Below are 24,525 nucleotides of genomic sequence, written 5' to 3'. Positions count from 1 at the left end.
CTTGGTCATTTAGTGTCCTCTTGTCCGTAAAAAAAAAGTCTCTCCTGTAGGAGCAAGTACTCTGGTGGGCCAAATGGAGAATGCTCCTGCTTCCCTTGCTTACCCTCCTTTTCATGCCCTTCTGCTGTTGGGAGACCAGTCCAAATCTCTCCAGGTTCTCATTGACTCTGGGGCCGACGAGAGCTTTTTGGACGCTACCCTGGCGTCCAAGCTGAACATCCCCACTCAACCCCTTTCTATTCCCATGGACGTTAGAGCACTGGACGGGCGCTCTATAGGCCCCATCAACTCCCATCAACCTACGTGTGTCAGGGATCCACAGACAGGCTATCCAGTTCCTGCTCGTCAAATCCCTGCTCATCAAATGGGAATCTCCTGGCGCCAGCGACAAAATCCCCTCATTAACTGGTCTACTGGTGCCATCATGGGCTGGAGCCTGTTCTGCCAAGCCCATTGCCAGAGTCAGAACAACCTGCCCCGGGATGTCTTCGGGAAGGCTTGGAAGGTGCCCCGGACCTTCTCCTCCATTCCCGCGGAGCACCCGGACCTCTGGGAAGTGTTCAGCAAGGCCCGGGCCACTTCGCTCCCGCTGCACCGACCTTATGACTGCGGGATTGACCTTCTCCCTAGCACAACTCCGCCCCGGAGACGACTGTACTCTCGGTCGGGACCAGAGACCGAGGCGATGGAGACCTACATTGGGAACTCCCTTGCTGCAGGATTCATCCGAAGGACAAGATCCTGTGCCAATGCATTGACTACGAGGTCTCAAGGAGATAACGGTGAAGACCCGCTACCCGCTACTACTCAATTTCTCTGCCTTCGAGCCGCTCCAGGAGGCCACTGTGTTTTCCAAGCTGGATCTACGGAACGCCTCCACCTGGTGCAGATATGGGAAGGGGACGAGTGGAAGACCGCCTTCAACATGGCCAGCGGTCACACGAGTATCTGGCCATGCCATTTGGCCTTACCAACGCCTCTGCTGTGTTCCAGGCTCTGGTCACTGACGTTTTCCGTAACATGTTGAACCCGTTCGTCTTGTTCTACCTAGATGACATCCTCATCTTCTCCCGTTCCACCCATGAACATGTGCTCCATGTCCGACAAGTTCTCCAATGCCTCCTGGAGAACCAGCTGTTTGTAAAAGCAGAGAAGTGCGAGTTCCATCATTCCACCATCCCTTTTCTGGGTTTCATCATCGCCGCAGGGAGTGTGCAAATGGATCCCGGGAAGGTGAGAGTGGTGGTGGATTGGCCCCAGCCTACTTCCAGGGTGCAGCTGCAATGCTTCCTGGGGTTCGCCACCTTCTATCACCGCTTTATCCGGGGTTACAGCACATTGGCTTCCACCTGTCCTCACTCACCATGCCTAAGGTACCGTTCATGTGGTCTGCAGCTGCTGACCGGGCGTTCAGGGACCTCAAACATCGATTCACCAGAGCTTCCATCTTGGTTTGTCCGGACCCTTCCTGTCAGTTTGTGGTGGAGGCCGATGCTTCTGATGTCGGAGTGGGGGCGGTCCTGTCCCAGTGTTCTGCCCTGGACCTCAAGCTACATCCCTGCGCCTTCTTCTCCCACCGCCTCAATGCCACGGACAATAACTACGATGTGGGGAATTGTGTACATCTCACGGTGAAGATGGCGTTGGAGGAATGGAGGCACAGGCTGGAGGGGGCGGAACCCCGATTCATCCTGTGGACCGTCCACAAAAATCTGGAGTAACTCCCCACCGCCAAGCGCCTCAACTCCAGGCAAGCCAGATGGGCCCTGCTGTTCAAACGGTGCATTTTCTCCCTCGCGTACTGGCCAGTATCCAAGAGTGTCAAGCCGGATGCACTGACCCGCTGCTATAGCCCCACAGGTACCACCCTGGAGCCCGAGACCATTCTTCCCACCTCGTGCCTGGTGACGGCACTCAACTGGGGTATAGGGAAACAAGTCCGGAAGGTTCAACAATCCCAGCTGAACCCTGGGGGGGGGCCCTGATAATCGGATGTTTGTCCCTGACACTTTCCGCTCTGCGGTCCTGGAGTGGGCCTTTCCTTTCCCCTTGGACCCAGGCCTTCGTGCGATAATGCTTTTGGTGGCCTACAATGGTTCCGGATGTTGCCGCGTTTGTCTCCTCCTGCATGGTCTGTGCTCACAATAAGACTCTTCTGCAAGCTCAGGCTGGTCTTCTTCAATCACTGCCTGTCCCTCACCGTGCCTGGTCCCACATATCCCTGGATTTCGCCACGGGTCTCCCCCCGTCTGAGGGCAACACTGACATCCTGACTGTGGTCGACCGGTTTTCCAAGGTTGCTCACTTCATTCTTCTCCCCAAACTACCCTCGGCCAAGGAGACTGCCCAGCTCATGGTGCAACATGTCTTCTGGACCCATGGGCTGCCGTGGACATGGTCTCCGACCGGGGGCCTCAGTTCTTGTCCCGGTTCTGGAAGGCATTCTGCATCCTCATTGGTTTGTCGGCCAGCCTGTCCTCTGGGTTACAACCCCAGTCCAATTGTCAGTCAAAGCGAGCCAACCAGGATCTTGAGACTACTCTGCGCTGCCTGGTCTTCGCCAACCCCTCCTCCTGGAGCCAGCAGATGGTGTGGGTCGAGTACGCCCACAACACCTTACCCTGCTCTGCCACGGGCCTATCTCCGTTTGAGTGTTCCCTGGGATTTTAGCCCTCGCTCTTCCCCCCGAGCAGGAGGAAGAGGTCATGGTACCTTCTGCCCAGATGTTTGTCCGCCGCTGTCGTCGTACCTGTAGGAGAGCCCAGTCGGCCCTCCTCAAGACCACCTCCAGGTATCAACGACAAGCGAATCGCCATCGGACCCCGGCTGCCCGATATCGTCTCGGCCAGAAGGTATGGCTATCCACCCAGGATCTGCCCCCCTGGGTGGAATCCCGCAAACTCTCCCCTCGGTTTATCGGCCCATTTCCCATCTCCAAGATTATTAGCCACACTGCTGTTCGTCTTCTGTTGCCCCGTACCCTTAGTATACATCCCACCTTTCATGTGTCCAGAGTCAAACCTATGTCTCACAGCCCTTTGTCTCCTGTTTCCAGGCCCACCCCTCTTCCTCATCTCATTAACAGCCAACTGGCTTACAAGGTGAGGCGTCTCCTGAAGGTTCGACCTCGGGACAGGAGGTTCCAGTACCTGGTTGACTGGGAGGGTTATGGCCTAGAAGAGAGGTGCTGGGTCCCTGCCAGGGACATCCTGGACCCAGGCCTCAGCGTGGATTTTCAACATCGACACCATGGTCAAGCAGGTATCCCTGACAGGAAGCTCAAAAGAAATCCTGCTATGCCCTCCGACGAATCATCAAACAGGCAAAGCGTCGGTGCAGGACTAAGATCGAATCGTACTACACGGGCTCCGACGCTCATCGGATTTTGTAGGGCTTGCAAACTATTACAGACCACCTAGTTAACTGACTTGCCTAGTTAAATAAAGGTTAAATAAAATGAAGGTTTTGACTATGTGTTTTATGTCTATACGCTGCTTGTGTTTGTTATATTGTTCTATGTTCCGTTTATTATTAAACTCACCAGCTGCACTTGTTTTCCGACTCCCAGRGTYTACATTACAGAATATGGCCTCAACAAATGGAAGCATCAGGTAATCAGGACATCTCCCAGATGGTTGAAGAACAGGGATACCTACTTCATCAACACCARAACCAGCTGGTGAAACTGGGGAAGGCTATGGAAGAGGCTCTTCAKAGTCTTCCATGTCTGGAACATTCCCGAGAAGCGTTGCCTAGATCTAGCAGAGGATACACTGCCAACAGTCGACCCAGTGAGACAGCACACCAGTCCACTCAGCAGTCCACCCAGGTCAGCGATGACTGTCTGTCCTTCCCGGATAAATATGATGGAACCCCATCTAAGTGCCGTGGCTTCCTACTCCAGTGCTCCCTCTATTTTGTGCACCAGATGAGAGCTCCCACCACTGAGAGGTTCAAGGTTGACACGYTTATTTCTCTGCTGACTGGGCGAGCATTGAAGTGGGCTACGGCCGTCTGGGAGAGAGAAGAGGAGGAGATAGATTCATATGATGGGTTCATGGCTCTATTCAGAGGTATCTTCGATCATCCACCGGAGGGAGTGCAGAGAGGGGGGTGAGCTCCTATTCCAACTGGGGCAGGATGACCAGACRGCTGCTGAGTACCCGCTCACCTTCCGGACTGTAGCAGCATCCAGCTAATGGAATGAGCCGGCACTAAGTATGTTATTCAGAAGAGGACTGGATGAGGAGGTCCAGATGGAACTGGCATGTTGAGATGACAACGTCTCCTTGGACACACTCATCGCGATGGCCATCCGTCTGGATAACCTACTTCGGGAGCATCAGTACCCTCATCGCTTCTCTCCCTCGCTCAGTCACCACTCTGTATCAGAGCCTGAGCCCATGGAGACTCCCCGTGGCTYTACGACGTAGACGGAAACAGCTGMGACTCTGTCTTGGAAGGCTCCAGCTTCAGCAGTGTCCGGTACGTCCTCCACGAGAGCAGAAGTACAGTCATCTTCCACCCCCTGGGGCAGGTGTGAATACCCAAACCTCATCATTTTCTGCCAGACCCTTTTTAGTGTCAATCACACTAGCTGGCTGTCCCTCAGGTATTGTCTCTACAGCGCTAGCGGATTTCGGTGCCACGGGGAACTTTATTGACCAGACCTTTGCCACCTCTCTAATATCACCTCATACCCATTCTCTTCTCCGTTTCCGGTCCAAGCCCTTGATAATCGACCACTAGGATCACATCACCACACCACTCACCCTCACCTTGGAGTCCATTCATCAGGAGAATATTRCCTTCCTCATCACGAGTYCACCAGATCACAAAATCATCCTCTGCCTCCCATGGCTCCAACGTCATTACCCCACCATCTCATGGTTGAGGATGAAAATCACGGACTGGTCTCCCGAATGCCAGAGGACCTGCTTTCCCGTTCCATCTCGTATTGTATACCCTATGGTCTGGGATGTAGATGTGGTTATTKYRKAGGCTCTGGAYCGGGAACCCATACCCACTAATTGTCCTCCTAAGCGCATATACGAGACGGGGATAAGGGAGCGGCTGTTGACTTGGGCACACACAGCTGTCGTCGCTGGATATCCTGGGATCACCCGTACTATTCAATCTCTATTCAACTATTCAAGTATTGGTGGCCCAACTTGGCGCAGGATGTTATTTGTTACGTCAACTCCTGTTCTGTGTGTGCTCAAACTAAGTCCCCCCGGCACGCTCCAGCAGGGAAGCTCCTTCCCCTTCACGTGCCTCAGCATCCCTTGTCTAATCTGTCCATTTACTTTGTTACTTTGTTATCTCCCCTCCTCTGATGGTTTCACCACCATTCTGGTGGTTGTAGACAGATTTTCAATATCATGCCAGTTTATTCCTCTCTCTGGTCTCCCCACAGCTCTCAAGGTTGCTGAGGCACTGTTCCAGCAGGTTTTCCGGCACTATAGCCTTCCGGAGGACATCATTTGCGACCGTGGCGCCCAATTCACTTCATGGGTATGGATGGCTTTCATGGAGAAACTATGGACCACGGTCAGCCTCTCTTCCGGGTTCCGGTCTCAGTCCAACGGGCAGGTAGTGAGGATGAACCAGGAGCTGGGGAGGTTCCTGAGGAGTCATTGCCAGGACCAACAGGGGGAGTGGGCTAGATTCCTTCCCTGGGCTTTGTCCCTTCCAATGTGTCCTGTGTTATCAACCGGCCCTGGCTCCGTGGACTCTGAGCCAGACCAAGGCCCCTGCGGTGGACAACTGGTTCCGGTGCGCAAAGGATGTTTGGAGTGATGCTCWTGTGAGGGTCCAGCTTGGCGTCGWCGRCAGAAGGAGCAGGCGGATCGCCACCGCAGTAAGGTGCCCGTGTTCCATCCTGGTGATCGCGTCTGGGTCTCCACCACGACCCTCCCACTCCACATGCCCTGCAAGATGCAGAGCCCCTSGTTTGTGGGGCCGTTGTACAAAGCAATTKATTTTATACTGGCTCCTCACGCACACACATTCACACTAACATCAGCACACAATGTCCTGCTACCCAGCCGACAAAGCTTAGGGGAATCCGTGAGATTTACTCCCCATCCTCGCTCAAGATAGGGAGACCCTGGGAAGTACTCTCAGTGGCCCCAGCCAAGGTCGGCACCGAATCTTGCTCAGACAGTCGGTTTTTAAGATACTATTATAGACATATTGTACAGACTATGGTTATACATAATTCTAATCAATTTCATACGATTATATGGCTTCGGGGTGGAATATTCTAGTCATTCATATAAATTCCATCAACAATGCCTCATAAAAATAGTGTTCTATTGTTGATAAAAAGGACAACATGAAGAGCAAAAGAGTATGTGATACATCTGACAGACACCGCTGAGACATCCTGCTGAAACCACACAGAGAGAGACAGAGAGAGAGAAAGACAAAACGGGTCCTGTGCAGAAGGCCAACAGGCCTTACCAAAGTGTAGATAGCTACAGCCTTGTGTATTCTTCATAMCAGACCGCAGAAAACCTGTAAATATGTTGCTGTGTATGTGAGGGGGTGTGTGGCATGCAATCTGTAGGCCTATGTCTTAAAGAGAAAACAAAGAGGAAAACCTCCTACACTATAACTGGCCTGTCCTCCTTTTGTGGTGGGGGCTGTTGTGCCTCTTTCACTATGAGTAATTATGTTGAAAGAGGTCTACGTTATTTACTGTAACATGATGCAAGGGACTACCTGACTTCACATACATGTGAAGACATTGACCTTTACATTGTAAGCACTAATACAATTGTTGCACTAAGGGGTGTGAACAGTACGGTGGCCCTGAGAGGAAAAGTAGAGTGCAGMMTGTTGCTGCAGGTCAGTCTTCCTGMGTTAAAGYTCTATGAAAGGTTAGTTTCCAATGGTGGAAAGTCACTGTAACACCCTCCACTATGACCACAGAGGTGTGTGAACAGAATGCAATGAGTTCAACTTATTCAAATTAATTAGGTTTAACCGCTCGAAATGCATAATTTTTCTTGAGAAATGCAAATCAACCGTAAAACTTTTGACAGAAGTTATACATTCAATTATTTAGACTTTTAATTACATAAAAAAAAGATTTAACAACTGTTTTCATCACATTTCTTCAGCATATCCATTCATAGAAATAGCTAARYAAGCTAGAGCTAGTTAAAYAGRTAWCTAGTATGAAGGGGAAATTGTTTCATTCATCCWGTTCTACTGTCTAATTCCAGAGTACATGACCACCGTCTCTTCCTCCATGTTTCCTCTCTGTCTTCTAGARGTGTTCTTCTTGTTGCTCAGAGGCAGAGCAACGTAATGGAGACTGTCTGCATCTTGGCTCTGTGAAGAACAAAYCAGTTTTRTTTACATTAAATGTATTACTTTTTGCACAATTTGGTTTTGCAAGCCAAGTGTGAAAGTTTGTATTTGTATAAGACATGCAACATAAAAGTATTTCTGCTTACACTTGCATCTGACTGGGAAACTGTAGGACCTCTTGTCTGAGAGACCAGTTCTGAGAACAACGACACAAAACACTATAGATACTGCCACGTCTTCCAGTTTATCTACATATAGAGATGGTGACATCAACGAAAAGCAACTTTTAATCACTTACCACTGCACTGCAGACATGTTGTCTTCTTCATCTTGTAAATGATGCAAGCAAGGAGAATGATCAAGATGAACGCGAAGGCCAATGCTACGGCCAGGCATACAAAGAGAAGAGGGTCTACACTCTRGCCTGCTGAAATTTTAGAAAAAATAGAAGAAACTCAGAATAGCAACCATATGTATAGGAGATATGAACAACAATGAAAGCTATTTAACCTACCCTCAATGTCCAGCTTGGTACCATTCCCGAACAGTATCTCCCCACATGAGGCCACAGCACAGTAGTAAGTCCCAGCATCAGAGAGGCTGAGGTTCCTCTTGGGGAGGTTGTAGACACAGCTCTGTGTAGGAGACACAGCTTCAGGGCTCTTCTCACACTGACCACTCCTGTCTCCATGGGTGTAAATGATTCCTGGATGGGATTCTCCTGAGCCATGTCTGAACCAATAGACACTGTGTTCTCCTGCACAGGTCTCAGTGTGTATTGTACAGTTCAGAGTCACAGAGTCTCCTGGCTGGGCTGACTCAGACACAGGCTGATGTATAACAGGCATTTTTTTGGAACCTGAATCTGACAAGAAAGCCAATAAACCAATTTAATCTCTCTGGAACATCAATGTAGCAAGTGTTGTTCATCAAAATATCAAGATTTTGTTTGATTAAGAGAATACATAATATCTGTAAATTCAGATTTACAAAAATAAATAAATAAATAATAACTTTATCCTTACCTTTTATGATGAGAGTGACTCCATGTCCAAACTCCACCTTGATTCCAAAAGCACTTCCACAATAGTATGTGCCTGAATCAGATAGTTCCACATCTGCTATCATTAGGTGATTTTTTCCTTGGCAACCTTCCACTGAGAAGCGAGGGTTATCCTTAAACTCATGGTAAAATGTTGCATTCCTGTCATACTTATAGATGGTTGAGATGAGCTGAGGAATAACTCCAAAAGTTTGCTTGTACCAGGAGAACATTATTCCCTCATCGCCTGCTTTCAAGCAACGTAAAACCACTGCGTCTCCAACGTTGGCTGACATGAGACCACTCTCATGACGTATGGATGAGGATTCAGTCCCAGCTACCTCATAAACTAGAGAACATAAAAATATATTAGCTGTTACATACCTTAAATACATCTTGAGATTGTCAAAATGTCTGTAAAACGATAATGGGATGGATACCTTGTGTCTCCAAATCAAGTGTGAACATCACATAAGCAGAGAAATATAAAATATTGACTTACCCATCTCTACAAGAAGTGTAAATATCAGACACGGTGCGATCATCTTTAAAGTTGTCAGCTCTTCGCAACTTGGGTTTTGAGTGGAAAGAGTCCACCCATGTAGACAACACTTCAACAATGGAGTTACAGGTGATTGGTCGAACTGGACCACGTCATTTCTGTTGACGACTCATTCAGGCACGACTGCGGTCTTTACGTGGAACTTGTATAGTTCAGAGTCACAGATATGTCTTAATGGTAGAATCTCATAGTTTAGATTTGTACAAATTGAGCACAAATGTTATAAGTATGGTTTCCCTTATTCTTTATCACTGCATCTGCTGCTGTCTATGAGACTCAAATGTGACCTTTTTGGAGCATGCCTCTATGACACTGTCATCCACTAGGGCTTCTATCACCACACAGTCACTTCACTTCACCTCACCAAAAACATCTACAAAAAACCCATAACAAGAATAGCAAACACAATACAGTAGTCTTCTTTTAGTGATCTCTCATTCAGGATGTACACTCAGTAGAACAGATGGATAGAATGCCCTCCCATGATATTGTTATTGAGTAGGTCCATGGTTCTCGTGTCCTAACATCACACTTAAAATCAGGGTTTGTGTTTGATTGAGAATACGGTACTGATCTCTACTTCAAATTACATAATACATAGCTCACAGATTTCAGTTGACTTAGTATAGATAAACTGCCTCATCAAAATAGTTTGTTTATTGTTGCAAAATATTGTCGATTTGAATTGTAAGTAGTATGACCTACAGTATGAGAGAACTAAGAGTTCTGAGAAATCTGTCTGAAAACCACAGAAAGAGAAGAGAGAGAGACATAGAGAGACACGTAGTGAGAAAGAGAGAGTGGGAGAGAGAGTGAAAGGAGCAGAGAGACAAAGGTATTGTGTGCCTGAGGCCAGCAGGCCCTAACAAAGCGTAGAGACATCCTCATCTCATGTTGATCACAGACCACAGAGTAACTGTAAATCAATTGCTTTGTGTGTGAGGGGGTATACGTGGCATGAGAAGCGAAAACTATTTTCAACACTACAACTTCAAGATGCCTGAGTATGTCCCAAATAAATACATTAAACTTCCATTGTCTTGATTATTATTGAACGCTTTATCACAAGCAAGTCAATATGAAATGGTAGTGAAGCAATGAATTTAATTTATTAGTTGCTACACAGAGAGGCTGAGGTTTGTGTTGGGGAGGTTGTAGACACAGCTATGTGTAGGAGACCCAGCCTCAGGGCTCTTCTCACACTGATCACTCCTGTCTCCATGGGTGTAAATGATTCCTGGATGGGATTCTCCTGAGACATGTCTGAACCAATAGACACTGTGTTGTCCTGCACAGGTCTCAGCATATATTTTACAGTTCAGAGTCATAGAGTCTCCTGGCTTTACTCACTGAGACACAGGCTGCTGTACAACTTTCTTGCTGCTGGATTCTTAACCTGAAAAGAGGCATCATGTCAATAACATTTTTGATTACCTAGATTCTAGACCCTCAAATTCAACTCTGGACCTTAAAGTCAGTTACATAGCTTTCTTCATTGTTCCATTCTTATCAGGGACTGATTTAGACCTGGAACACCAGGTGTATGCAATTAATGATCAGGTTGAACAGAAACCATCAGGCTCTGGATCTCGTAGGTTAGACTTGAATTCAACTGAACCAGAACATTCCTGCCTCACATGTGGAATCATGATATCATCTCATTATGAGAATTCTAAAAGAGGCAGTACATTTGGTTATCACAATTATTCATTCCTTTAGCTATACTTCTACTCCCTTTATCTATAAATACATATGTTAGACTTTCTGAAAATTAGAACTCTCTCTGTACCTTTTACAATGAGAATGGCTTCATCTTCAAAGTGCACCATGTTGTTAAAAGCATTTGCACAGTAGTATGTTGCTGAATCAGTCAGCTGCATGTCTGAGATCCTTTGGTGGTCTATTGCTTTGCCGCTTTGCACTGAGAAGCGAGGGTTATCCTTAAACTTATGGTAAAACGTTTCATCAATGTTATACTTATAAAAGGTTGCTAAGATTTGAGGAAATTCTCACAGTGTTTGCGTGCGCCCCAATAATTGAATTCCCATGTCTTTGAAGCAATACAAAGTTACTGTAACTCCAATGTTGGCTGACACAAGGTGTATGAGTGTGGATTGTGCTGCAGGTAGAACATAATCCAGAATACAACGAAAAATATTACTTATCCAAATATTTTAGCAGTTACAGTGCATTCGGAACGTTTTCAGAACCCTTGGCTTTTCCCACATTTTGTTACCTTAAAGCCTTATTTTAAAATTGATTAAGTAAATGTTCATCCTCATCAATCTACACTGTTTTTGCTTTGTCATTATGGGGTAGTGTGTGTAGATTGATGAGATTAGTTTTTTAAAATCCATTTTAGAATAAGGCTGTAATGTCACAAAATGTGGAAAGTGAAGTGTTCTGAACACTTTCCGAATGCTCTGTATATACCTCAAACTACCACCATTTAAGTGTTATGTGTTCATTTTTTCAAATTGTCTCTAACTGTGAATAATGTTGAAATGCCCTTGCCTTTTTATGTTAGTAGACTAGTTGTTTTCTCACACTTACTTTAGGTGCACTTGATTTATCTTTCATCCATTACGCCGGTCAAGGTAAGCCAACTGTATTAAATGATTTGAAAGAAAACAAATAATATTTCAGCAGACACAGTTGTTAAAAACTATTTGACTTGAGCCCGTTTTAATCGGATTATAATTGTATAATAAGCTTAGCAGTACTAATTATCGTGTTATGGGTCAGTTGGAATGATCTATGTGCATTATATTTGAGCAGAGGTAAAGAATGAAGGCTAATTGCAAGAATGATTCCATAGGGGTTGAACAAGAGCCATGTGTCTGGGGTGGGTGCTCATAGATCCTAATTTCTGTTCTATAACATGGTCTTATATCTACTGTTTTATATCATTATATTCTCCTTGTATGAATATACAGTTTTATATTCTTACAGATTGGAAGTAGTGTTAGGTTGTAGCTCTTTGTGTATGAAAAGTGTAATTATCTAGTGGACTGCAGTAGACTATAGGAATGTGTACTTCCAATAACTCAAGGCCTCTCCTGACTGATAAGAAGACATGTGAAAGGCACTGGGGAGTACGAAGGTTCTGGAATTGACAGGCTGGAACACAGTAACATCAATAGGATGAACAGGCTCAGTTCCTGCCAAGCAACAGAGACTGATTCATGCTAGACATCAAAAGGTGACCTAGTCGGAAGGTATAAATATACAGTGGGGCAAAAAAGTATTTAGTCAGCCACCAATTGTGCAAGTTCTCCCACTTAAAAAGATGAGAGAGGCCTGTAATTTTCATCATAGGTACACTTCAACTATGACATACAAAATGAGAAGAAAAAAAATCCAGAAAATCACATTGTAGGATTTTTTATGAATTTATCTGCAAATTATGGTGGAAAATAAGTATTTGGTCAATAATAAAAGTTTATCTCAATACTTTGTTATATACCCTTTGTTGGCAATGACAGAGGTCCAAAATGTCCATTTATTTGGCGCGTTTGATCCAGAAAAACACAGGTTCCAACTTGCTCAAACGTGACGACAAAATATCTCAAAGGTTACCTGTAAACGTTGCCAAAAAATTTCAAACTACTTTTGTAATACAACTTTAGGTATTTTTCAACGTTAATAATCGATAAAATTGAAGACGGGATGATCTGTGTCCAATACAGGATTAAAACCAAATGTAGCATGCCTTCTGGACATGCTCTTCAATCAAACAGGACACCTGGAGTGACTCGACTTCAAGATGGCCATATTTCTTCATTACACAAAGGAATAACCTCAACCTATTTCTCAGGACTGTTGACATCCAGTGGAAGACGTAGGAACTGCAAGCAATTCGCTTAGAAAACTGGTGAAAAGAGAGTGACCTCAAATTTTTTGGGGAATCGTTTGTCCTCGGGGTTTCGCCTGCTAAATAAGATATGTTATACTCACAGACATGATTCAAACAGTTTTAGAAACTTCAGAGTGTTTTCTATCCAAATCTACTAATAAAATGCATATCTTATCTCCTGGGGATGAGTAGCTGGCAGTTGAATTTGGGTATGCTTTTCATCCAAATGTGAAAATGCTGCCCCCTACTCTAGAGAAGTTAAGTTGTTAAACTGCAATGATAACCAGGACAAGACACAACCTGAACGTCTCTCTCTCTGGTCTGGTGTAACAGAACAACTGAGATGAGGGTCAAGAGACAAAGTGAAGTGACAGCATCAGCAGAAATATGTATCTACATGCACCACAGGAGGCACAACTTTTAGGTTGGATCCGGTGGTTGTTTGAAGAGGAAGTGAGGTCAAAATAATGCCTTACCTTACATACAAATACAGTATGTATTCATAGATGAATCTATGATGCTATTCTCTCTAAAATGCTTATGCTATCACAAAGGAGTGCTATTTATCTTCAAGTGGTATGAAGTCAGAGTTACTGGTTTGTATTTTTTCATCATTTGAGTTGGTTTCTGAGACTAGTAGCACATACAGTGCCTATAGAAAGTCTACACTAACATTGGGTTTCTTCACATTTCAATGTGACACAAAGTGGGATTCAAATGGATTTAATTGTCATTTTTTGTCAACYATCTACACAAAACACTCATGTCAAATTGGAAGAAATTCAAACATACAATTAATGGTAAGAATTGGGCAAGTCATTAAACATATGAAATAAAATCATGTTTGTTGAACCATCACACGCATATAGGCAGGTTACAGAGTTCCATGTTACAACTAGACATTTGCAAAGTCATTATATACATTTTGTTGTACACTCCACAAAATCAAATTTATCGAGTCAGTTAACCTCAGCTACTATTGGTGAGTATTTGAGTATCAGCTTTCACACTTGCTGGACAATTATGCGTCGTTATTAGGAGAATATGCCAATGCAGTGACTGTCTCTACAGCTAGACCCGACTATTACATTTTATAGCAAATGAGGAATGTACAAAACAGCCAAGTCACACAGACACAGTCAAGCTCAAAGTGGAGGTCAGTAGGGCTCAACTTAAAATGATGCTGATTGGAGGACTGTCACATCCTGTCTTGATGACTCACACCAGAGTAGATGGTTTCTTCCTCTCTCTGTTCTCTCCTCTGTCTCCTGGGCTTGGTACTCTTCTTGTCAGTGAACTTCAGGGCAGCGTAGTTCAGGCCATCATCGTCACTGTGGAGCTGTGGGGATGAAACATAGACTCACTCAAATCAGACTCTCGGTCAAATCTAATGCTGTACTCTTTTGCTTATTCAGACCCACTCTTGACACAGTACAATTGATCCAGCTAACCTGTTGTGCTGAAGTGCTGGCAAGAGGATTCCCATAGTGGCTTTGCTGAAAAGGGGTCCCTGCTAAAATGCCAATGTCAAAACATTCAATATATTCAAAACCTTTTCTTGTTAACTAATAAAAAGACATACTACTGTGAATGTAATATTTTCAGAATCAAAATGAAGTAGGCCAGAGAGGGAAGTGGTAAAAGGTGGGTGAGCCTTTCACCCTTCTTTTGAGCTGTAACTATCATTAATGTTAATATTAGTATGAAGACTTTTACTGTACCTGCACAGTGTTCACATCGTGACCTCTTCATTCTCACACAGAGGATAATGTTGACAATCACACTCACAATCACAGTAGTTGTCAGGCAAGATATAATGATGGGGAAAATAAGATTACTCTGATCACCCAAAAGGTCTGAAAGTTAAAAAACAAGGCTTAATTATTTTCTTACATTTTTTTTCCCTCAATGCATTTGTCATAAAAGTTAGCTATTAAAGTTAAATCATCTGAAATCTACTATCAACTAATGGTGAAATATTTACATATTGATATTTTTAACCTTTTGAGAGAAAAGTAGTGCTGTATTTTGGTTATGCTTAGCTTACCTTCAACATCCAGCTTGGTCCCGTTCCCAAACAGCATCTCCCCACATGAGGCCACAGCGCAGTAGTAAGTCCCAGCATCAGAGAGGCTGAGGTTCCTCTTGGGGAGGTTGTAGACACAGCTCCGTGTAGGAGGACAAGCCTCTGGACTCTTCTCACACTGATCACTCCTGTCTCCATGGGTGTAAATTACTCCTGGATGGGATTCTCCTGAGCCATGTCTGAACCAATAGACACTGTGTTCTCCTGCACAGGTCTCAGTGTGTATTGTACAGTTCAGAGTCCAGAGTCTCCTGGCTTGACTGACTCAGACACAGGCTGCTGGAGTACAGACATGCTGTTGGACTCTGAATCTGAAGAGAGTGAGTAAGATAATGGTGTGTACATTCACATTTTTTGCTAGATTCATTAATTAGCATTATATGAACGCACATCATTACAACTTTTTAAAAATCAACCTATAGTACCTGTGACAATTAAACAGTTCCTTCTCCAAATTGACTTCGCTCACTCGATAGCAAACACAGTAGTATGTAGCTGAGTCCCCTGACTCTGTCTTGGAGATGGTCGAGGTTAAAGCTGTCAACTTCTCTCTTCACACCTCAAACGTTCGTCTCATTAAAGTCATTGGTCAAATAAAAATTATATTCAGTGCGAATATATGATGATGCCATTGAGAAGAGGCTTCTTCCAACAGTTTGCTTGAACCAAGAAACTCTGATCATCAATCACATTTGACAAAAGCAAGTGAGTGATACACTTTGTCCCAGTTGTGTAACTATCACAGGGTCTGGTTGGATTACATCCTTGTTAAGTGCACAACCTGTGAAGCAAACAAACTAAATAAATCAAAGACAAGTTATAGTACAGATTTATACATTATTATCATTATTCAGACTACATAGTCAATAAAATTGATTAAAAAGACTGACATAAAAAAGCAAAAGGAACCGTTTTAATATGTGTTACTTACCCAAATTGCCGTAAAACAAAAAGATTGTCCAATATATAATCATAATTTTAACTTCCTTTCTGAACTGTATAGTGTGTGGGTCTGACAACGGGGCACCTTTTATATGATGACACTCATTAGGTAATCATTATGAAGAAGGCGGAAACTCTGAACAGAGTGATATTATTGGCTGTCTGAACAGGCATAAAACATGTGATAAAAACTTCAATCTAACATGTGTCCAGAGGCATACCATAGTTAGAGCAGCCCTTCACATTATGTAATGTCAGAGTTACTGGTTTGTATTTTTTCATCATTTGGGTCGGTGGCTGAGACTACTGGTACATATGTCCTCTTTGACATACACATGGGGTTTACATTGTATTTCTCACTTCACGTCTGTAGAAGGCAGTTCAAGCTTTCAGGAGGAAGTGAACTCTGGTGAGGTTGGCACCTTTTTGACAAAATAAAGATTTGATCCTTTGATACCTGGTGCAAATAATTGTTAAGAATTGTGCAAGTCAGTAAACAAAAAAAAAAAAACATGTTTATTGATGTATCACACAAGTATAAGGGCAGGTTATAGAATTCCYTGTTACAACCATTATCATGAAAATGAAGACTTCAGACATTTGCAAAATCATGATATACATTTTGTTGTACACTTCTACAAAACCAAGTCAACCTCAGCCGCTATTGCTGAGGATTTGAGACTTCTGAAACCATCCTAGTATCAGCTTTCACACTTGCAGGACAATTATGGTCAGCAAATTAGTTATTTTACATTTAAATTAGGCAAAGCTAGGCTCTTGCAAAGGCATCCTACAGCAAATGAGAAATGTAAATAATAGCCAGTTCTAACTGGAACAGTCAAGATCAAAGTTGATTTCAGAGGAGGGGTGGGACTTAACTTAGAATGATGCTGATTGGATGACCCTTACATGTCACATCCTGTCTTGATGACTTACACCAGAGTAGATGGTTTCTTCCTCTCTCTGTTCTCTCCTCTGTCTCCTGGGCTCGGTACCCTTCTTGTCAGTGATCTTCAGAGCAATATAGTTCAGGTCATAATTGTCACCGTGGCGCTATGGGGATGAAACACAAACTCACTCAAGTCAGACTCAAATCTAATGCTGTAATATTTAGCTTTAATACTCTTATCCAGTCTCACTCTTGATACAACAATTCTGCTAACTTGTTGGTCTGATGTGTTGGCATGAGGATTCCTACACTGGCTTTGCTGAGAAGCATTCAAATCTAAAACACAAATTACAAAACATTTAAAACACTTGAAACCTCTTCTTGTTTACTCATTTAAAGGCATACTACCGGTTTATTTTCTTCAATTAAGAAATGACATCAGAGTACCTGGAAATAGGTTACTGTGTGTTGAGGGGTGCTAGTGCATGAGAAGATAAAATGCTGTTCATCACTGGCAACATACATTTTTTTGAGTAAGGCCCCAAATACAAACCTTCAACTTTCATTTGTCTTTTGATTTCATTACAGTCACAGTGAATAAAGTTAAAAGTTAAGGCTTGTTGTCATCACCAGTTCTACTGTCTGATCCCAGATACACCATCTCTTCCTACATGTTGCTTCTCTGTCTTCTGACCTGTTCTTCTTGTTGCGCAGATTCAGAGCTACATAATGGAGACTGTCTGCATCTTAGGCCCATGAGGAACAATTATTAAAATTAAGGAGAAAATTATTATTTATTTAAACCCCTTCACACTTCTTTTTATGATAAACAACATCAGGAATTCTACTTACCCCTGGATCTGAAGAAGATTCTCCTGACCTCTTGTCTGAGGACGGGTCCCGAAAAGGAAGACAGAAAAGATAAAGATACAACTGCTTATTCCATTACAGATACATCTGTGATATCGAAGAAGAGCAACTTCTATGAAGGACTTTACCTGCTACATATATTCATTAATTATTTTGGATGGGACTTTACTTACCTCTACACTGCAGACACTTTCTCTTGCTCGTCTTGTACATAATGCTACCAAGGACAATGAATCAGATAAACGAGAAACCCAATGCTGAGCTCAGCAATACACTAAGAGAAAGAGGTCTCACCATTGTCCTGGAAAAATTATTGGACATTTCTAATGTATGTAAATAACTACAACTTGTGTACATTTGACACAGTAGATTAAAACAATAGATATAAACCAGAAATGTAAGATATTTCACCTACCCTTGATGTACAGCTTGGTCCCGTTTCAAAACAGTATCTCCCCACATGAGGACACAGCTTTATATAACTCGGTTCCTGTTGGGAGGTTGTAGACACATCTCTGTGCAGGAGGACAAGCCTCTCGACTCTTCTCACACCAATCACTCCTGTCTCCATGGGTGTAAATGATTCCTCGGAGATCTCCTGAGCCATGTTCTGAACCAATAGACACTGTGTTCTCCTGCACAGGTCTCAGAGTTACTTACAGTTCAGAGTCAGAGTCTCCTGGCTGGACTGACTCAGACCACAGACTGCTGAACAACGGTTGTGGTTCCGGACGCTGAAAACTTAAGCGACAGTAATGTCTGATTGTGCGAATACCTCACATTTAATGAAGACATTGAATATCCAAACGTAAAGTGCAAAAATGCTGAAGATTAGTTTCGGAACATTAGTTTCATTATCTTCTCTCTAAAAATTCAGATTTGTACCTTTAACAATAAGAATGGCTCCTTCTCTAAATTCCACCTTGTTGGGAATAAGAACTCCCACAGTAAAAAGGTTGCTGAATGTGAGAGCTGCACTCTGAGATCCTTTAGGTGTTATTCCTCTGCCACTTTGCACTGAGAATGAAGGTTGCTTTTAAATTCATTGTGGAATGTTAGCATTATTGTCATACTTTAAGCTGGACTATCACCCAAGGTTTTCTTGAACCACAAGAAGTGCAATGCCAAGTTTCCTTCATGAAGCAGTGCAAAGTCACTGTGTCTCCTATGTTGGCTGACACAAAGGCGCATGCTGAGGATTGACCGCAGAAGAATACACACAAAGACAAATATGAATTGCATCAAATAAAGTTCCTGGGTGTCTTCAAATTTAGGGTGTACCCCCTATAAGCACAGTAGTATAAAAAGCTGGACCTACCCATCTTTCTGAGAAGTGAAATATAGGCAGAGTGGGATGATTCCATCTAGACACCGTTGCCCTAGAGCCACACAAAAACGATACATACCTCGCCTTAACATCAGCGCCAGAGGTAACTTCCACAAAGCTGTGAACCATCTGAGACACAAGGCAAGAAGGCTTTCTATGCCATCAAAAGAACATAACATTTTGACATACCATTTAGGATCTGGCCTAAAAATACTTGAATCAGATATAGAACCCATTTCCCTTTATGTTGTGAGGTCTGGGGTCCACTCACCAACCAATAATACACAAAATGGACAAGCACCAAAATTGAGACTCTGCATGCACAATTTGCAAAAATATCCTCTGTGTAACAAGGAAACCACCAAATAATGCATGCAGAAGCTTGAATTACCCGCTAACTATCAAAATCCAGAAAAGAGCAATTCAATTCTACATCCACCAAAAAGCAATCAATTCCCAGACATTCCATAAAAGCCATCACCTAGAGAGAAGAACCCTCTAAGGAAGCTGGTCCTGGGGCTCTGTTCACAAACACAACAGACCCCGCAGAGACCCAGACAACAACACAATTACCCAACCAAATCATGAGAAAACAAAATGAGAATTACTTACACTGGGAAAGAATTTACAAAAAAACAGATCAAACAAGAATGCTGACCCAAACAGAGCGTACACAGTGGCAGAATACCTGAAACACCGTGCTGACCCAAAATTAAGAAAATCTGACTATGTACAGACTCAGTGAGCATAGCCTTCTATTGAGAAAGAAGGCAGACCTGGCCCTCAAGAGAGACAGACTATGTGCGCACTCCCACAAAATTATTAGAAACTGAGCTGGCACTCCTTAACCTTCTGCCAAATGCATGACCATATTAGAGAAACATATTTCCCTCAGATTATTCCACACAAAGATTTAGAAAAAAATCTTAATTTAATTGAATTTGAATTTAAAATTGAATTGACATTGATTCAATTTCAATTCAATTGACCTGTTGCCACAAAAAAAGGGACTTTTTTATTGTTTAATTCACTTTTGTTAATTATCTATTTCACTTGCTTTGGCAATAAACCCTTTTAAATTTAATTTAATTGAATTTGAATTTAAAATTGAATTGACATTGAATTGATCATCTATTAAGTTMCCATCTTCTTTACTAACTGTGTCTTGAGTGGAAGAAGCCTACACAAGTAGGTAACACTTCAACAGTGGGCTGTTTGGTGATTGGTTGAACTGGACAGGTCATTTTTGTTGATGSCTTATCCAGCCCACCATGGTCTTCACAGGTAAACTGAGAATCACTTACTGTGTATAATCAATGCTAAAAGAATTCCAATTCTAGTCATTTGCAACAACTGTCTGGCTGAATGCTGTTTAATACTCTGTTAAAACTSTTATCTGGATAGATAGTCTGTGTAAGAACAATTCAAATATCATCCAACAACCATTTTTCTTTTTTGGCAATCATAATTTTCTGTACAGCACTTTGTGACATCGGCTGATGTTAAAAGGGCTTTATGAATACATTTGATTGATTGATTTACCATCACAGGTTGTTGTTGTTTTTTAAATAGTAGTTTGTACATTTTGTATTTTTTAAGCATACATTATATGTACCTGTATGCTCTTGTTATCAACATCAGTTGTGTGCCTTAGATATCTTTGGTTCCACCACATGCAGCAGTTACAGTTCTCCTGATGACCTATAGGGGGACTGTTATTCATAGAACATGACTTGATACTTATGTACAGGATGAATAGGGGTGGAGCATAATGAGTGTATAAGGGGGAAACACTTACAGGATGAAGCAACTCTATTTTATGTCAGTCTTACTTTCACTATTTCACAGAAACATGAAGTATAACACGTTAGAGTTCAGTAGGGTCTAGACGTGTACCTGGGTGGGTAGGGCTCTTGGCTGTAGCCTGGATACACCTTCTACTCTAAACTCTGTAAACTAATGATTACAGTTCAATGACTTAATAAAACCTATGATCTTGTAAGTGATAAGATACTGTCCTAGTCTACATGGCATGCAGTATGTCAGTAGAGCTGTGTTTCTAATTGTGATGGGTGTGAACAACGACGAAGGAGAGTAACTGACTAAGACCACATAGACATCCTGTTGAAAACCACAGAGTGTGTAGTAGGCCAGCAGGCCTGTCCAAAGTGTAGAGATTGCCTCGTCTTTAGCTCACAGCAGATCAAAGTGTTCAGGTACCTGTGAACAGCTCACTGAGTGCATGATGAGTGGGTGGGTTTAGCATGGTATCAGTAGGATGTGTCTGCAAAAGCCCTCCGGACAAACATTCATACAGACATACAGTATGTACAGAACACTTCTACAATGGGCTTATTGGTGATTGGTTGGACTGGACGTGTGTGTCATTTTTGTAAATGCCTTATTCAGCCCACCATGGTCTGCATAACTGAAAATCACTCATATAATCAATGTTTAAAGTGGACCAATGCTTACTTTATATAATATTTTGTGCAGGTTGGGTGAATCACAGTTATTGGTGTCTTGATGAACATGGTGTAGATTGAAAGCACTGTCTGGACAAAGATGTCTAATCCTGAGGTTTCACTGTGGAAAGAGATATATAAATGTCCATCAGTAAAATTAGTTTAAAGTAATACTGTTGTCTGGTAAGCATGCAGAACATTTTCAAGCATACATTACAGAATGTACCTGTATGCTCTAGTATCGAACTTGTGCTGTCATAGTGCTATGCTGTGATAGACTTGGCCCCACCACATGCAACAGTTACAGTTCTCCTGATGACCTATAGGAGGACTGTTATACATAGAACATAACTTGAATATGTACCATGAGGAACAGGGATGGAGTTCATGATGTGTATATGAGGGAATCCATTACAGGATGAAAACAAAGCTTATTTGATATGTCAGTCTCGTCACTAATCATTCAGAATCATGCTCTTATCTGAAGTGTTAACACCTGACAGTTTAGTCAGGGGTCAGGGGTCAGGGGTTGTACCTGGGTGTTACCTGGTGGGGTATGGCGCCTCTTAGCTGTAGCTTAGTATAAATGAATACAACTTTACATTAACTCATGAAATCAATTATCGTTAGTTCAAGAATGAACATGTACATGCTTTTTAGTCCAGGACTAGTCATAATCTGTGTCTGGGAAACTGGCCCATGTGATAAGATAGAGGCTATATAGCATGCAGTATGTCAGTGGACTGTGTTTCTAATTGTCATGGTCGTGATCAACAATGTAAACATGAGAGAAAACACACTGACACCACATAGACATCCTGCTGAAACTACATAGTGAGTGAAAGGCCAACCAGGCCTGTACAAAGCATAGAGACAGATTTGTTTTTAGCTCACTGCAGACCAAAGTGTTCAGGTACCTGTGAACAGCTCACTGACTGCATGATGTGATGGTGGGTTTAGCATGGTAACAGTAGGTTGTGTCTGCAGCACCCATATTTACTGAATATTTTTTCTATAATGAACAAAACAATAAACAGACGAAAACCCAATGAAGCTACAGTCCCGAACTAGAGAACACAAAAACAGATGAACGCATGAACAGGAAAAATCACCCACAAACCAACAGTGAAAACAGGCTACCTTAATATGGTTCCCAATCAGAGACAACGTAAAATACCTGCCTCTGATTGAGAACCATATCAGGCCAATAAGACAAACCTAAACCAAGAAACACATAACAAAGACTACACCCACCCAGCTCACGTCCTGACCAACTAAACAAAGACTAACCAAAGGAAATAAGGTCAGGAACGTGACACCCTTATTGATGTCACTTGTTAAATCCACTTCAATCAGGGTAGATGAAGGGAAGGAGACAGGTTAAAGAATGATTCTTAAGCCTTGAAACAATTGAGACATAGATTGTGTGATTCAGAGGGTGAATAGGAAAGACAAAAGACTTAAGTGCCTTTGAGCGGGGTATGGTAGTAGGTGCCAGGCACACCGGTTTGTCACAACAACTGCAATGCTGCTGGGTTTTTCATGCTCAACAGTTCGCTGTGTGTATCAATAATGGTCCACCACACAAAGGACATACCACCAATATTAGGAAGGTGTTCCTAATATTTGGTTTATTCAGTGTATACAGTATCACTCCAATATATTGCTATGGGCATTAGTCGATACCAAAAATTAATAATTACATTACATGACCAAAAGTRTGTGGATACCTGCTCGTCGAACATCTCATWACAAAATCCTMGMCATTAATATGGAGTTGGTCCACTCTTTGCTGCTATAACAGCCTCCACTCTWCTGGGAAGGCTTTCCACTAGATGCTGGAAAATTGCAGCGGGGACTTGATTCCATTCAGCCACAAGAGCATTAGTGAGGTCGTGCACTGATGTTGGGCAATTAGGCCTGGCTCACAGTCGGCGTTCCAATTAATCCCAAAAGTGTTCGAGGGGTTGAGTTCAGGTGTCTGTGCAGGCCAGTCAAGTTCTTCAACACCGATCTCGACAAACCATTTCTGTATMGACCTCGCTTTGTGCACAGGGGCATTGTCATGCTAAAACAGGAAAGGGCCTTCCCCAAACTGTTTCCACAAAGTTGGAAGCACAGAATCGTCTAGAATTTCATTGTATGCTGTAGCATTAAGATTTCCCTTCACTGGAACTAAGGGGCTCAGCCTGAACCATGAAAAACAACCCCAGACCATTATTCCTCATCCACCAAACTTTACAGTTGGCACTATGTATTCAGGCAGGTAGCGTTCTCCTGGCATCCGCCAAACCCAGATTCGTCCGTCGGACTGCCAGATAGAGAACAGTAATTAATAGAACACGTTTCCATTGCTCCAGGTTCCAATGGCGGCGAGCTTCACACCACAGCTTTATTTAACTAGGCAAGTTAGTTAAAAACAAATACTGATTTACAATGACAGCCTTCCCCGGCCAAATCTGGCGACGCTGGGCCAATTGCGCGCCGCCCTACGAGACCCTACGGCCGGTTGTGATGCAGCCTGGATTCGAACCAGGGACTGCAGTGAAGCCTCTTGCACTGGAATGCAGTGCCTTAGACCGCTGCCCCCCTCGGGAGCCCTTATATGTACAAGTGTGAACATGTGGGGTAAACACCTACACAATGAAACAAGTACATTTCATGTCAGTCTTACATTGATTGTATATCATTCACTGTACAACAATGAAACAAGTACATTTTATGTCAGTCTTACATTGATTGTATTCATCCACTGAAACATTCACTAAGTGTAACACTTGAGGGTGCCATACCTGATTGGACACCCAGCCACCAGCTCGTGACACACTTCATCTAGTCTGATTTACTCTGTGGTTAACTTCTCTGCGCTACCGGTCCTTTTACGGGATCATTTTCCTAAACAACCGCTGAATTGCAGAGCGCAAAATATACAAAAAATATTTATAATCATGCAATCACAAGTGAAATATACCAAAAACAGCTTAGCTTGTTGTGTAACCCACCTATCGTGTCAGATTTTGAAAAATATGGCTTTACAGAGAAAAGAAATCCAAGCTTTTTGTGAGTGTATCACAATCATGCTAGAACAGCTAGCCCCAAATTAGCAATGGTCACGAAAGTCAGAAAAGCAAATAAATTAATCGCTTACCTTTGATAATCTTCGGAG

The 24,525-nt window shown here is 43.0% G+C and overlaps 1 protein-coding gene, 1 long non-coding RNA gene and 1 pseudogene across 3 annotated transcripts in view; all 3 read right to left on the bottom strand.

Annotated features, from left to right (window-relative positions):
* The window catches only part of LOC139023863 (uncharacterized), a 50,593-nt gene extending 35,976 nt beyond the window's left edge, over positions 1-14,617 (bottom strand). Inside the window, exons 1-2 of one of the 2 annotated variants that reach the window (XR_011475069.1) lie at positions 14,232-14,617; positions 13,791-14,119 (exon numbers count right to left, since the gene is read on the bottom strand). This is a non-coding gene — a long non-coding RNA (uncharacterized lncRNA). Of the gene's footprint in view, positions 1-13,487; positions 14,120-14,231 lie in introns of those variants that run through there. The other variant, XR_011475068.1, reaches the window with a different exon arrangement.
* On the bottom strand, positions 7,129-8,916 carry LOC111960261 (uncharacterized). The gene is made up of 6 exons (XM_023982184.2): positions 8,865-8,916; positions 8,346-8,711; positions 7,835-8,185; positions 7,619-7,744; positions 7,467-7,516; positions 7,129-7,341 (listed from the first exon to the last, which is right to left on the bottom strand). Exons 1-6 carry the CDS (start codon positions 8,905-8,907, stop codon positions 7,216-7,218), a joined length of 1,062 nt encoding a protein of 353 aa, XP_023837952.1. The 5' UTR covers positions 8,908-8,916; the 3' UTR covers positions 7,129-7,215.
* Positions 14,618-14,719: 102 nt separating the features above from the next.
* On the bottom strand, positions 14,720-15,840 carry LOC111960158 (basement membrane-specific heparan sulfate proteoglycan core protein-like; annotated as a pseudogene).
* Positions 15,841-24,525: the final 8,685 nt, after the last annotated feature.

The sequence above is a fragment of the Salvelinus sp. IW2-2015 genome, linkage group LG37 (assembly GCF_002910315.2).
Source record: "Salvelinus sp. IW2-2015 linkage group LG37, ASM291031v2, whole genome shotgun sequence".
Taxonomy (NCBI): Eukaryota; Metazoa; Chordata; class Actinopteri; order Salmoniformes; family Salmonidae; genus Salvelinus; species Salvelinus sp. IW2-2015.
Note: the sequence above shows the minus strand (reverse complement) of the source record. Positions and strands in the feature narration are given on the sequence as shown.